The sequence below is a fragment of the Carcharhinus amblyrhynchos genome, chromosome 24, assembly GCF_965287045.1.
Source record: "Carcharhinus amblyrhynchos chromosome 24, sCarAmb.v2.hapA, whole genome shotgun sequence".
Taxonomy (NCBI): Eukaryota; Metazoa; Chordata; class Chondrichthyes; order Carcharhiniformes; family Carcharhinidae; genus Carcharhinus; species Carcharhinus amblyrhynchos.
In genome coordinates, this window is record NC_137347.1 from 31606558 (window position 1) to 31620210 (window position 13653).

General features: G+C 41.5%; 1 protein-coding gene across 7 annotated transcripts in view; it reads right to left on the bottom strand.

The window, feature by feature from the left end:
• LOC145357941 (ribosomal protein S6 kinase 2 alpha-like) overlaps window positions 1-13653 on the bottom strand; it is a 234951-nt gene that overhangs the window by 49387 nt on the left and 171911 nt on the right. For all 7 annotated transcript variants that reach the window (XM_080211530.1, XM_080211529.1, XM_080211534.1 and 4 more), the window contains 6 exons: window positions 11989-12095; window positions 11461-11498; window positions 9972-10114; window positions 9292-9362; window positions 6440-6528; window positions 2107-2171 (listed from right to left, as the gene is read on the bottom strand). In XM_080211530.1, coding sequence (XP_080067656.1) covers window positions 2107-2171; window positions 6440-6528; window positions 9292-9362; window positions 9972-10114; window positions 11461-11498; window positions 11989-12095 — 513 coding nt within the window. The remainder of the gene's footprint in view (window positions 1-2106; window positions 2172-6439; window positions 6529-9291; window positions 9363-9971; window positions 10115-11460; window positions 11499-11988; window positions 12096-13653) is intronic.

A 13653-nucleotide genomic window follows, 5' to 3' on the forward strand; every position in this document is an offset into this window, starting at 1 on the left:
GATTTACCACCCTATACTACCATTGTGAATCATTTAAGTCTTGCACCCCAAATGGACAACATTGAGCATTGGAGATTGTTTTTAACAAAAAATGAAAATAAAATCACTGACCCTAGATGATAAAACCTCTGGGCAATCCTGTTTACTCTCTGTAGTCAAATTGGAAGTTTGCAAACTGATAGGACTTGCATGCCAATCAAATGCACCCTCTCCTCTAATTGTGATTAAAACAGTGTGTTAATGAATGACATTTCTACTTCCAGAAAATTATTCAAGGAGCAGACAGGGCCTCCACTGCAGCCAGCAGGTGACACATCTGCCTTCTAACAGCACTCCATAATCAATAAGAAATATGTTAGTAATAATGGTTAAACTGGTAAAGTGGTTTCAAAAGCAGCTCCAGCAGTGATCTACTGGAGGTAGAAGGCTTGTCAAAATCTCAGGTTTTGTATATGGGATTATGAAAATAATTGTAATCAATCTTAGTACTCTTCCATGTTGCATTTTGTTGTAGTTGGGTGACTAAGTATCCAAGAATCAGTCCTTCACCAAAACGATTGCTGGAATTTTACCGGCACACCCACCCGAGGCTCGCAAAACAGAATTCTCTGTTGGCCTCTGGCAGGATTTTACGACCCTTGCTCAAGTGAAGTCATAAAATACCAGCTGATGGCTCCTTAATCTTGCTTAGAACCTTGTTTTATGCAGATAATCTACAGCCAGAACTGTAATTCGAATTTTTAAAAGATTAATGGCATGATCTTGATCTGAGGCAGCCTCCTGACTTTGTCTTTGGTGAGTGGCTGACGAAACTGTTTGTGAAGAACAAATTAATGTGGAGTTCTTTGCTGCCCAAGAGAAATACTCGTGCTTCTAACACTTGTGATTGTTAACTGGCAGTCAGTCTCTTGAGCTTATTGTTTGATGAGTAATGGACAAAGTGACTGTTTTCAACTTTCCTGTTTTCATAAAGCAACAGGTATGAAAAATTTACTTCATTACCTACCTTGCACCACTACTTCATTCATTCAACCTTTTCATACTGAAGCAGTCTGTGGCCATATGCAGCAAGACCTGGACAACATTCAGCATTGGGTTGATAAGTGGCAAGCAACATTTGTGCCACACAACTGCCAGGCAATAACCAAGTCCAACAACAGAGAGTCTAACCTTTTCCTCATGATATGCAACGGTATCAATATCACTGAACACACTTTCATCAGCACCCTGGAGTTCCAGTAGCCAGAAAATTAACTGGACAAGCCACATATGTATTGTACCTATAAGAGCAGGCTAGAAACTGAGAATCTTGCAGTGAGAAATTCACCTCCTGACTCCTATAAGCTGGGTCCAGCATCTATAAGGCACATTTCAGGAGTGTGATAGAATGCCTTCCACGTGCCTGGATGAATTTGGCTCCACCAACACTCAAGAAGCTCAATAATCTGGGACAAAATAGCCTGCTTGTCACCCCATCCACAACTTTAAATATTTACTCCCTCTACCTTCAGTGCATAGCAGTAGTAGTATTATGTATCACATACTGCACTCACCTTTGTCAATATCTTCTGAACTCATTATCTATAACATGTTAAAAGACAAGGACAGCGGGTGCATGAAAATACCACCATCTGTAAAGTTCCTTCCAAGCCATAAAGCATCCTAACCTTCAATTTTATAACTTTTCCTTCACTGTCATGGGGTCAGAATCCTACTTCACAGAGACATGGAGTGCCTGTACCAGATGGGCTGAAGTGGTTCAAAATGACAACTCAATATCACCTACAGGAGGGCAATTAAGGATTGGCAACAAATGCTGGCATGGCTGGCAATGCTCACATCCCATGAAAGAAGAAAGGACGTTCTGAAGAGATCCTTACAAGACTGCTGACACACTATGCGATGGAAATCAATAGGGCAGCCCTCAAACAAACAGCATTTCACCTGGTTATCTCCTTTGTGATCCTTCACACCAAAACATCAGGTCTCTGAACTGGAGAGGTCCGGGGGAAATGAACAGATGGTTCTTTCATATCCCAACCTATGGCTTCTAGAATTATAGATGTGCTTTTATGAGAATTTCATCAGAACATCTTTGGCACTTACATTCCAGTCTATGTTTGCAAAGAAGGGCTGACGCTTGATTTCCTCCACACCATCCACGCCAGCTCCTAAAAGTAAACACATGGATAAATTCAAGTAACAATGGTCAGGAATCAATTATGCTTCTTTAATGAGTTAATATTTCAGAAAAATGACCTTTCATCGGAAGTTAACAAACCCTAAACATTGGGCTAGAATTTACAGGCCACCCACAGGCAGAAACGGTGTCAGATGGGTTGTCCACCTATGGCCCAACTGAGATCCTTAAATAAGAATTTAATACACATTTAAGAGCATAATCCCACCACCAATCAGATATAATGGCACCTCGAGAACTGCACCCAACATACAGCCCAGTAGGTTTACACCTGTGGGCTGCTGGCCAGTGAAAGGGGTGTTCACCAGTGCCAATCAAAGACGATCTCCCCCCTGCCTCCACAGTTCTGAATCCCTGCATTCATGTTCCAACCTGGCCTTGATGAAACTTACCGGGTCCAACGCTTCACCTTGGCTTGGCTGCAATACTGGCATGCTTGTAGTGGCCACCACACTCTGGGTGGCATCAGTTTGGCGAGGCCTGACTTTCTCCTGGAGAGGAGCAGAAGTCTTGCCTCATTATAACTAAACGCCTATCAGCCAAAAAAATGTGGGGTGAACAAGCTAGCCAGAAATGGGCTCACCCCCAACATCCAGCCCTGTAATTCAGGTGACTTTCTCTACATGTTACCTGATCTGCTCAGCATTTCCTTCATTTCTGGCTAATATTTCAGATTTCCAGCATGCGTAGTATTTTGTCTTTTTTTTCTTTTATGACCTTAATTACTAACCACAAAAGTGATTGTAAGTATAGGATTGATGATTTTTCAAAGGTAATGAAACTGCTGACTATTATAGACCAAACATGTAGTGAGAAAACTCTAAAATGGTGGAAAGATTTGGGGTGATAGATTCATGATTCCTATCAAAAATGCTTTACTTACCAAATGTCTCTTCTTAAATTACTCATATATCATATTTCAAAACTGGATATATCCAACTGATATGCAAATCAATAAATACTGAGTGTTTCCACCACATACCAATGACTAAACAGGTTCACTACCAGTGGCTGTTCCTGCAACTGCTGAGACCCCGAATTCTGGAATTTCCCCCCTAAAGCTTCTCTCCCTCTCTTTTCTCCTTTAACGCTCCTTAAAACTCTTTGACCATGTTTTGGTCATCTGTCCTAATGTCTCATATGGCTCAATTTCAAATTTTGTTTGATATTGCTTATGTAAAGCACCCTGTGGCATTTTACTATGTCAAAGGTGCTATATAACGGGAAGTTGTTGTTGCGGAAGGAATATCACAACTTGCAGATGACATGAAATTAGGATGAATAGCTAGATGTGTGGACGGGAGCAAAATGTTACAAAGGGATGTAGACAAATTATGTGAATGGGTAAAATGTGGCAGATGGAGTTCATTATCAGAAGGTGTGAGGCCAACCACTTTGGATCCAAGAAAGACAAATTGGATTTTTTTTTAAATACTAAGAGATTGGAAATTGTGGAGAATAAAATGATGGGTATCCAAGTTAGATTAAATTAGAATTAAAGGCTGTCAAATCCCCAGGTTCTGATGGGCTTCATCCTAGGGTCTTGCAAGTGGCAAACTGTAACCAGTGGAGTACCACAGGAATCAGCACTGGGGCCTTAAATATTTACAATCTATATAAATGACTTGGAGGCTTGGTTGAAGCGACCAAATGTATGGGTGCTAAATTTGCTGATGAGACAAAGATACACAGGAAAGTAAATTGTAAGGACATATAGAAACGATAAAATGATTTAGGTAGGTTATACAAGTTGAGCAAAAGTTTAGCAGATGGGGTACAACGTGGGAAAATATGAATTTGTTCACTTTATCAGAAAAAATAACAAAACAGTATATTGTTTAAATGGAGGGGGATTGCACAGCTCTGTCGTACAAAGGGATATAGGTGTCCTGGTACATGAATCACAAAAAGTTAGTATGTAGGAACAGCCAGTGATTGGCAAGTGGAATGTTGCTGATTACTGCAAAGAATGATGGAATACAAAAGCAGAGAAGTTTCTCTGCAGTTGTACAGGGCTTTGGTAAGACCACATCTGGAATACAGTGTACAGTTTCAGTCTCCTTTATTGAAAAAGTATATAATTGAGTTATAAACAGTCCAATGATTCACTTGATTGAGTCCTGGGATGAATGAGCTGTCTTTGAGGAAAGATTCACCAGCTTGGGCCTGTATCCATTGGAAGTTAAAAGAATGTGTTTACCCTGAACCAAGGTGAAGGGCAAGGCTGGCAGAAGTCGGGAACCCTGGATGACTCTGGATATTGAGGCCCTGGTCAAGAAGAAGAAAGAGGCACAAGATATGCATAGGCAGCTGGGATTAAATGAATCCCTGGAAAATTATAGGGGGCATAGGTGTAGAGTTGAGAGGGAAATCAGGAGGGCAAAAAGGGGACACAAGATTGTTTTGACAGATAAGGCAAAGGAGAATCCAAAGGGCTTCTACAAATACATAAAGGGCAAAAGAGTAACAAGGGTGAGAGTAGGGCCTCTTAAGGATCACAAGGTCATCTATGTGCAGATCCACAAGAGATGGGTGAGAGCCTAAATGAATTTTTCTTATCAGTATTTACTCTTGAGAAGACCATGGATGTTAGGGAACTTGGGGAAATAAATAGTGATGTCTTGAGGAGTGTACATATTGCAGAGAAGGTGGTGTTGGAAGTCTTAAAGCGCTTCAAGATAGATAAATCCCCGGGACCTGATGAAGCATATCCCAGGACATTGTGGGATGCTAGGGAGGAAATTGTGGGTCCCCTAGCCAAGATATTTGAATCAGCGGGTGAGGTGCCTGAAGATTGGTCAGTGGCAAATGTTGTGCCTTTGTTTAAAAAGGGCTGCAGGGAAAAGCCTGGGAACTATAGGCCAGAAGCCTCACATCTGTAGTGGGTAAATTGTTAGAGGTATTTTTAGAGCCAAGATCTACAGGCATTTATACAGGTATAAATACACCCTCCGGGTGCTCTAGTTTCTTCCCAGTCTGAAAGACGTGCTAGTTAGGTGCATCAGAATGTTGCCTGGTCTGGAGGATATGGACTATGAAGAAAGGTTGAAAAAACCTGGATTGGAGCGTAAGAGGACAAGGGGAGGACTTGATCAACGTTTACAACATTACGACAGGCTTGAATAGAATGGGTAGTTAGAGTCTTTTTCCAAGGGTCAAAGGATCAATTACTCGGAGGCATGGGTTGAAAGTGAGAGGTGGAAAGTTTGAAAGAGATGTAAGGGGCAAGTTTTTCCACGCAGAGGGTGTTGAATGCCTGGAATGTGCTCTGAGTGTCACTGAAGAAGTCATTGATTAGTAACTGCGGGCACCTCTAGGGTGGGCAAAGCTTTTTGAGTGCAGCATTAGCTGAATATAACAGTTGGTTATAGAAGGTTAAGAAAAAAGTGCCAGAAACTTAAAGAATAGCTAGTTAAGTAAGTTACAATCTTTTGAGCCAGGGTTCCATCCTGGGATCTTTCCATACAGGAATAATGCCAACTGGGATCATAACAATCCATAGACCCCTGGGATGGACGATTCCAAAGGTTCACAACCCTGAGTGAAAGAAATTCCTCACCCTAGTTCAAGCGATTTCATATTTACCAAGTGTATGCTCCGTACCTCTAAATTCTCCAGAAACAATTCTCAGCATTTACATTACCAAACTCTTCAGAAGCTTATAAGTTTCAATGCAATCACCTTTTATCCTTCCAAATTTCAGAGTGTATTGGCCCAATTTACTCAACTTTTCATCCTTGCTTTGGAGACCAAAACTGTGCACTTTATTGTGCATAAAACCCTGCATATTTGTAGCAAGACTTCACATTCCCATATTCAGGTACCCTTGCAATAAAGCCGAACCTGATATTTGCCCTTCTACTTGTTTGCTGTACTTACATAGACTAACTTTCTGTTTCTTGAATAAGGACACTCAGGTTTCTCTGAGCATTTAAGTTTTTTACTATTTTAAAAAATCTGTTTTTTCTATTCGTCTATTCAAAATAAATAACATTACATTTCCCCTTCTTGTACTTCAAAACTAAAACTGAAGTTCAAAAGTAACTAGGCTTATGGTAAAATGATAAATAAACGCAGTTCTGTCCATCAAAATAGATTTCTGAGAAGGATACTCACATCTAATGCTAAGACATAATAGGAGAATCATTAGTCAGCAACAGATTTAGAAACATTCATCATATGTATCTGTCATAGTATCTGTTCAGTAGACCAACCAGTCAAGTCCAGTTCAATAGTTACCTAGTCTGTTGGCAGGATTTCTCTTGAAAAGTGCTCGCAACAAACTTTGGGCTTCAGGACTTAAGAACTGAGGCATTCCTAATTTGGCCCTAAAAGAAGAATTTGCTTGCAGTTAAATAATACAGGTTTCTGCACTCTTCAAAGCCTTTCTCTCATATTAGCCATGCAAAGTCCAAAACGTAACAAGAATAATGCTAATCATTCTGATTAATTGGCCAAAGGACGTACGATCTGATAGCTCACCCTGTTCCAGACATTATTTCTTGGATTGGAAAGGTATATGCCAATAGGAGGTGCACAACAACAACCCAGGATGTCATCACATTTTCGACAAATCATTAATGGAAGCTTAGACTGCTTTAATTTCTGAGCAGTTCATTGTATAAAACACATCACTAAATGCAGTGTAAAACTTTAACATAACATACTGCAAATACATTCACAGCACACAGCAATAAATCAAAGATTTTGTGAATACTGCTGACATTCCAATCTCTGACCACTCACGATCATCATTTTCCAAAATCAGAAATCACATTGGGTCATGCAGAGATTGTTTTATTTTCTATGAATGTGTAAAACAAACTGCCACAGGAGAAAGCATAAGGTGGGTGATTCCAAAAGAAGCTGCATAACTTTTTCATCAAATAAATGATTGAATGGTCAATTGTAAAGGAGTGCCCAGTTGGTAACACTCTCACCTCTGAATCTTGAAACACAAAGGAACTTGGGGAGTCCCTGTTCAAGATTCTCTTAAGGTTGATGTGCAGGTTCAGTCGGCAGTTAGGAAGGCAAATGCAATGTTAACATTCATACCAAGAGGGTTAGAATTCAAGTGCAGCGATGTACTTCTGAGGCTGTATAAAGCTGTGGTCAAACCCCATTTGAATACTGTCAGCAGTTTTGGGCCCTGTATCTAAGGAAGGATGTGCTGGCCTTGGAAAGGGTCCAGAGGAGGTTCACAAGAATGATCCCTGGAATGAAGAGCTTGTCGTAAGAAGGAACGGTTGAGAACTCTGTGTCTGTACTCATTGGGAGTTTAGAAGGATGAGGAGGGATCTTATTGAAACTTACAGGACACTGTAAGGCCTGGATCAAGTTGACATGGAAAGGATGTTTCCACGAGAAGAAAAAACTAGAGCCAGAGGGCACAACCTCAGGCTAAAGGGATGATCCATTAAAACAGAGATGAGGAGGAATTTCTTCAGCCAGGGAGTGGTGAATCCGTGGAACACTTTGCCGCAGAAGGCTGTGGAGGCCCGGTCATTGAGTGTCTTTAAGACACTGATAGGTTTTTGAGTAACAAGGGGATCAGAGGTTATGGGGAAAAGGCAGGAGAATGGAGATGAGAAAAATATCAGCCAAGATTGAATGGTGGAGCAGACTTGATGGGCCGAATGGCCTAATTCTGGTCCTATGTCTTATGGTCTTATGAATCACAAGGTTCCAAGTTCAAGTTCCACTCCAGGACTTGAGCACTAAGATCAAAGCTGATAATGCAATGCAGTACTGAGAGAGCACTGCTCTGTCAGAACATAAGAACATAATCGGTTCCCTCCTCCAGATCATCTATATAAATGGTGCTATTTTTCAGATGAGATGTTAAACCAAAGTCCCATCTGACTTTCAGAAAGACGTAAAGGATTCCATGACAGAATTTTGAAGAGCAGGGGTGTTATTCCTGGACCAATATCTGTTGCTCAGTCAAGATCACAAATAATTTACTTGGTCATTATAATATTGTTAACCACATTCACAAATGTTGGCAGAACAATGGCATTAGTCTGTAAGCTGACACAACCAAAGTAGAAGCAAGTGCAAAACAGTACAAGAAGCATCATTTTTTCTGAATCTCTGGGATAGACAGATGAAATGCAACAGATGGAATTCTCCCATTTTGAGACCAAGCCCTGTTGTAGGGGTGGGGAACATGGAACGTTTCCTGCTGCAGAGGCTGGCAGTAAAACACGTTAAATCTTCTGACCCAACCTCACTAACTATGCAACCAGATGTTTCAGGCCATATTAAGAGGTGGGACAGACCTGAATGGCGCCATATCCAACTGCCATATCGATGAGACACCCACCATCATTGCCCAGTACTGAAGAAAGAAGGTGGACCACCTGAAAATGCAGTTAGAACTCCAGGAGCATTGTGAGACCAGAAAACTGACCCCCTGGGAATGAAGATGGATCTCCAGGAACAGTCCAAGGTTGGAAGATGGACCCTCTCCAGGCCACCAAATTGGAAGTTCCATTTGGAGATGAGCCCATGACCCACTGCTGTGGTGTTCCAGGGACCAGGGTTGCGGGCTAGCTCATCCCGAACTCTGAAGGGAGTTCCGGGCATTGTTTAGGCGAGTCCCAGCACCTGAATGACAAGTTGTACCGAATGTGTTTCACGACGGCATCACAGAGAATCTGGCATGTTGGGGCCAGACCCTTATTAGTATTCAATTCATTGGATGCAAGGAGGTTCATGTCAGCCTTTGGTGGGTTTTCTGACCTGCTCTGGTGAGCACCAGCGGAAGATTCCCCTGTAAATTCATACCGGTGTGAAATCGATTTCTCGGTCTCCACCATATCCTCTCCCAGTGACTGCCATTGAGGACACCTATGAGGGCTTGAGAGAATTTTGCCCAATGTTTCTTCTGGTCACATCCATTGCAATATTCTTTAAAAAGTGCTCAGCGATTGATTGCAACAAAGACAACATTTTTTCTTAACATGCAAGCTCTTGCCTCATTAGATCTATCTTAAACAACAACATTTAACATTACACTGTAAGTATCATCAGAAAATTAAATTATAGCCACACAGTCAACATTAACCCATGGCTTACTATAGTCTTACTTTAGAATGAGTGTCATCGTCTCCTTCCTATCCTTCCCTTGGAATGGGAGAGAACCAGTCAGCATTTCAAACTGCCAACAAAACAGAAACATTTCACTAAGATTAGAAGTCAAACAGTAAACAGGCCCCAGTCACACTCATCTCAAAAATATTCACAAAAGGCTGGGCAGCCATCACGTTCCTCAAAACTAAACCCAATTAGAAATTTGAGGATAGCATTAAGAACTAGTAGATTCAAGTGATGGAATTAGATCCTCAGCAGCTAAGTTCCCAATCTCACCTATAATTGCATGTCTCCTAGATAGTTTTGAGCGACGCAGTCAGTTACCTAAGTCCAAGGGCAGGATTTTCCAGTCCTTCCTGCTGATGGGATTTTCCAATTCCAACAAAGACGACTCCTGCCTTGGGTTCCCTGGCGAGCCTTGCAAATTGCCAATGACTTTGGCAGGACAGGAAGATCCCATCAGCTGCCAATGGTGAGCCATCTCTACCGTGGGATGCTGGGAAATACTGACCTAAGTCTCTCACCATTCAGTTGCAGTGTTCTTGTGACTTTTCAATACTATAATGAAACATAATTTAAGGAAAGAATTGCGGGGGGGGGGGAGGTGCGGGGAAGAGGTGAATGAGTGAGAGTGTAAAATTACAGAAGAGTAATCAATGACATCAAATATACATACCATTAAAACACCATACGACCACCAGTCAGCACTATGTGTGTGGCCACGCCGGTTAACCACCTCAGGAGCCATATACTCAACAGTTCCACAAAACGAATAGGCCTTCTTCTCATGATCAACAGCTTCCTTGCTCAGGCCAAAATCTTAAGAGAAGCACAATCAAAACAAAATCAGATTTAAAATAGCCAAACAATTCAGTGACCAACATGATCTGTCCGCTTCACTTCAAAATTCTTGTTTTTATTTCCTAGTTTTTATCCAACAAGAATCATCATCACCAACAATAATAAACAACAATTTTCTTTTAAAGGAGAAGAAATGAAGGAGCTATACAGGGAGTTGGTAGAGTGGGGCTAAAGGGGGAAGTAAATACAATTCAGAACCAGAGAACAAAAGAGATTTTTAAAAATTCTTTCATGGGATATGGGCATTGCTGGCAAGGTCGGCATTTGTTGCTGATCCCTAATTGCCCTCAAACTGAGTGGCATTTTAAGAGCCAACCACATTACTGTGGACCCATAGGCGAACAGATTTCCTCCTGTTGAGAATCAGATGAGGTTTTACAACCATTGACAATAGTTTCATGGTCATCATCAGATTTATAATTCCAGATTTTTGTTGAGTTCAAGTTCACCATCTGCTATAACAGGATTTGACCCTGGGTCCGCAGAGCACTGAGTCTCTAGATTACCAGAGCAGTGACAATACCATTACATTACCGCCTCCCATATGATGTGATGTACAAAGCTAGAAATTGCATGAATAACAGTGTAACGTGGGTATGGATGGAATAGAAGAATGGTTTAAATTTAACAGTTCGGGAAAAAAATTGCATTTATATTGCAACTTTCTTTACAGTAAGAAGTCTCACAACACCAGTTCCACTCACCCGATAAAGGGGCAGCGCTCCGAAAGCTCGTGCTATCAAATAAACCTGTTGGACTTTAACCTGGTGTTGTGAGACTTCTTACTGTGCCCACCCCAGTCCAACGCTTGCATCTCTACATCATAATTTTCTTCAACACCAGAAATTCTGAAAATACATTATAGCCAATGAAGCACTCTCTGAAGCATTGTCACGACTGTAACAGGTATTGTTTCTGTGATGTGGATTGAGAGATAAATATTGGCCAGGACATTTGAAGAACTCCCCTTTCTTCTTTGAAATAATGCCATGGAATTATTTACTTCAACCTGAGAAGGTAAATTCATCCCTAAATCAAAGTCTAGGGATTGTCTGGAGAAAAAGAGCATATTACAAACAAATATAAAAGAATAAGAGTTTGAGAGTTTGCTTAATATTCTAGAATAAGATACGACAGAGCTTTGTGTGTAGAATTCAATTAAAATAGCATGGGAAACAAGAAAGAGAAAGATGGAAAAGAGTCAGGAAATATGGAATTTGTATCATTTGATAGAGAATTTGTAAACTATTTCAGGCTGTTCCAGTACAAGTCAGTGTTGAATTTCCTGCTTTATTGTCACGCACCTGTTAGTTTAATATGCCCTTCTTCATCCAGTAGAATACTGAGAAAGAAGGAGAAACAAACAAAATTAAAAGTTAGAGACAGACATTGGGCCAGAAGTTCTGAAGAGTGGCAATTGCAGTCAGGTTGCCACTCCACTCTTTTTGACTTATGACTTGCATATTTCTTATCTGACTTTCTGACTCGGTGAACTCTCCATTCACCTGACGAAGGGGCTAACCCGAAAGCTTGCGAGTATATTATCAAATAAATAGGTTGGACTAAAACCTGGTGTTGTCAGACTTTTTACTGTGTTTCTGACTCGGACCAGGTGAGAAATGTGCAGCCCTAACTGAACAAGCATCTCTGCAGCATTTTTCAAATTTTACAAATGACCCTGTCCTGCTGCAGAACCCTGCACACCCTGGTTTGAGAACTCCTGACATACAGCATTATACATTGCTGGTTACATTTTGCTCCTCCAATACATTGTTCAACCAATCTATGCCTCACCCACTAAGTGTGCAACAGTCTGATCATCAACCACCTACTTTTCTGGTTTCAGGTCACGATAGATGATTCCAAGACTGTGAAGATGATCCAAGGCTAAAGCCAACTCCGCCAGGTATATCTTAACATCTTCTTCAGTGAACATCACCTGAGAGAGATATATAGACTGGATAACTGCTGGTCACTTCATCAATAAGCTCTAATTGCTATTTTGTGAATTGATCAGCTGGACATGCTCCAGATAATCTAATCAAGGAAAGTGAGTGTGACATTATAATCCCTTTGAAAACTGCTAGAAAAATCTGGGAATAACTTGCAGTTTCACTTGGAAGGAGTTTAAGGCCTGGATATTGAGATGTGGTGAAAGTGTAGGTGTTGCATTTCCAATGCTTGCACGAAAGCGTGCTGAGAGAAAGAAAAGGGGTGACTGAAGAGGTCGATTACGATGTTCTGGCAAGATTAGTTCTTGAAGGGGGCTGAGGGTATGTGTGAGAAGGGGGCCGAGTGCGTGTGTGTATTTATGAGTGAGTATGTGTGTGTGCGTGTGTGAGAGAGAGTGAGTGAATGAGTGCGTATGTGTGTGTGTGCGTGTGTGAGAGAGTGAGTGAATGAGTGAGTGTCAGCTTTCCAGCATCATTCCTCTCATTAAAAATGACAAAAAAACTTCAATTTATTTTTTTTAACAAGAAAACATTTTAGATTATCCACTCCTAAAGTGGGTACTACTTCCAGGGACAATGTTAAGGGGCCAATGTGGCAAACATATTTGTGACTATGTGCCTCTTCCCAATTCCTAATATATGCATTACAAAAGCTAGACCTGTTTATGTTTGATTTGCGTTTGCACATATTTTGCGTCAAAAAATGACTTTATGAGAATGCTTTGTGTTCCTTGATGCACTTGGCAGGTCACTAGGGGATTCTGTGGCTCAAAAAGTTTGGGAAACCCTGCTTTAGATTACAACCTCAGTCTCCACCTTGCTCAATGTGTTCTTTTCCTTTTGGTTTGCTGGGTCAGTCTTCTCTCTTTCTTTGGCTCTCTCCCTGTTTATTTATTTGGCTTTTATGTAACAATTAATTCACACCCCATTTGGACACAAACTTTTTCTCTTTATTATCTTCAATACCACCTTCTTTGGTCTTTGCATCATAAAAAGTTTAATCTCCCCTAGCCTCCATCCTATCACAAACCTTGGATGCGATTCTCCCAAAAAAAATTCGAAGTGCTGAATTTGTGTGAAAACTGGAGTAACTTTGGCTGATTGTTTTAGCAGGGTTTTTGGAATGAATCTCTCACACACTGAGCACTGTAGAATGCCCTAGTGTGAGTCACTCTGAAAATTGGTGGGCAGAGCCTATTCCCACTAGAGAGGCTAGCAGCACAGCGCTGAATGGGCCACTATGCATGCACTGATATGTCAAAGTGGAGATCGGCGCATGTGTAGTGGTCCCGCACTGCTGGCCTCCCGATCGCTGGCCAACCCCATGATCCCACATTGCGGCCCTTTCAACCCCCACGCTCCCGATCACTGGCCGCCCAGATCTCTCCAGTCAATCCCTGTTTTCCCTCCTCAGAACCAGCAGCTCCAAAGCCCACCCTCCCCCAATTGGATGGCAAGCCCCGATCACCCCTTTCCCTCCCTCTCCCTGTGATCCTTTGGCAGAATGGCAGCAGGATACCCCCACCCCCCCAAAGGCTCGTGCCT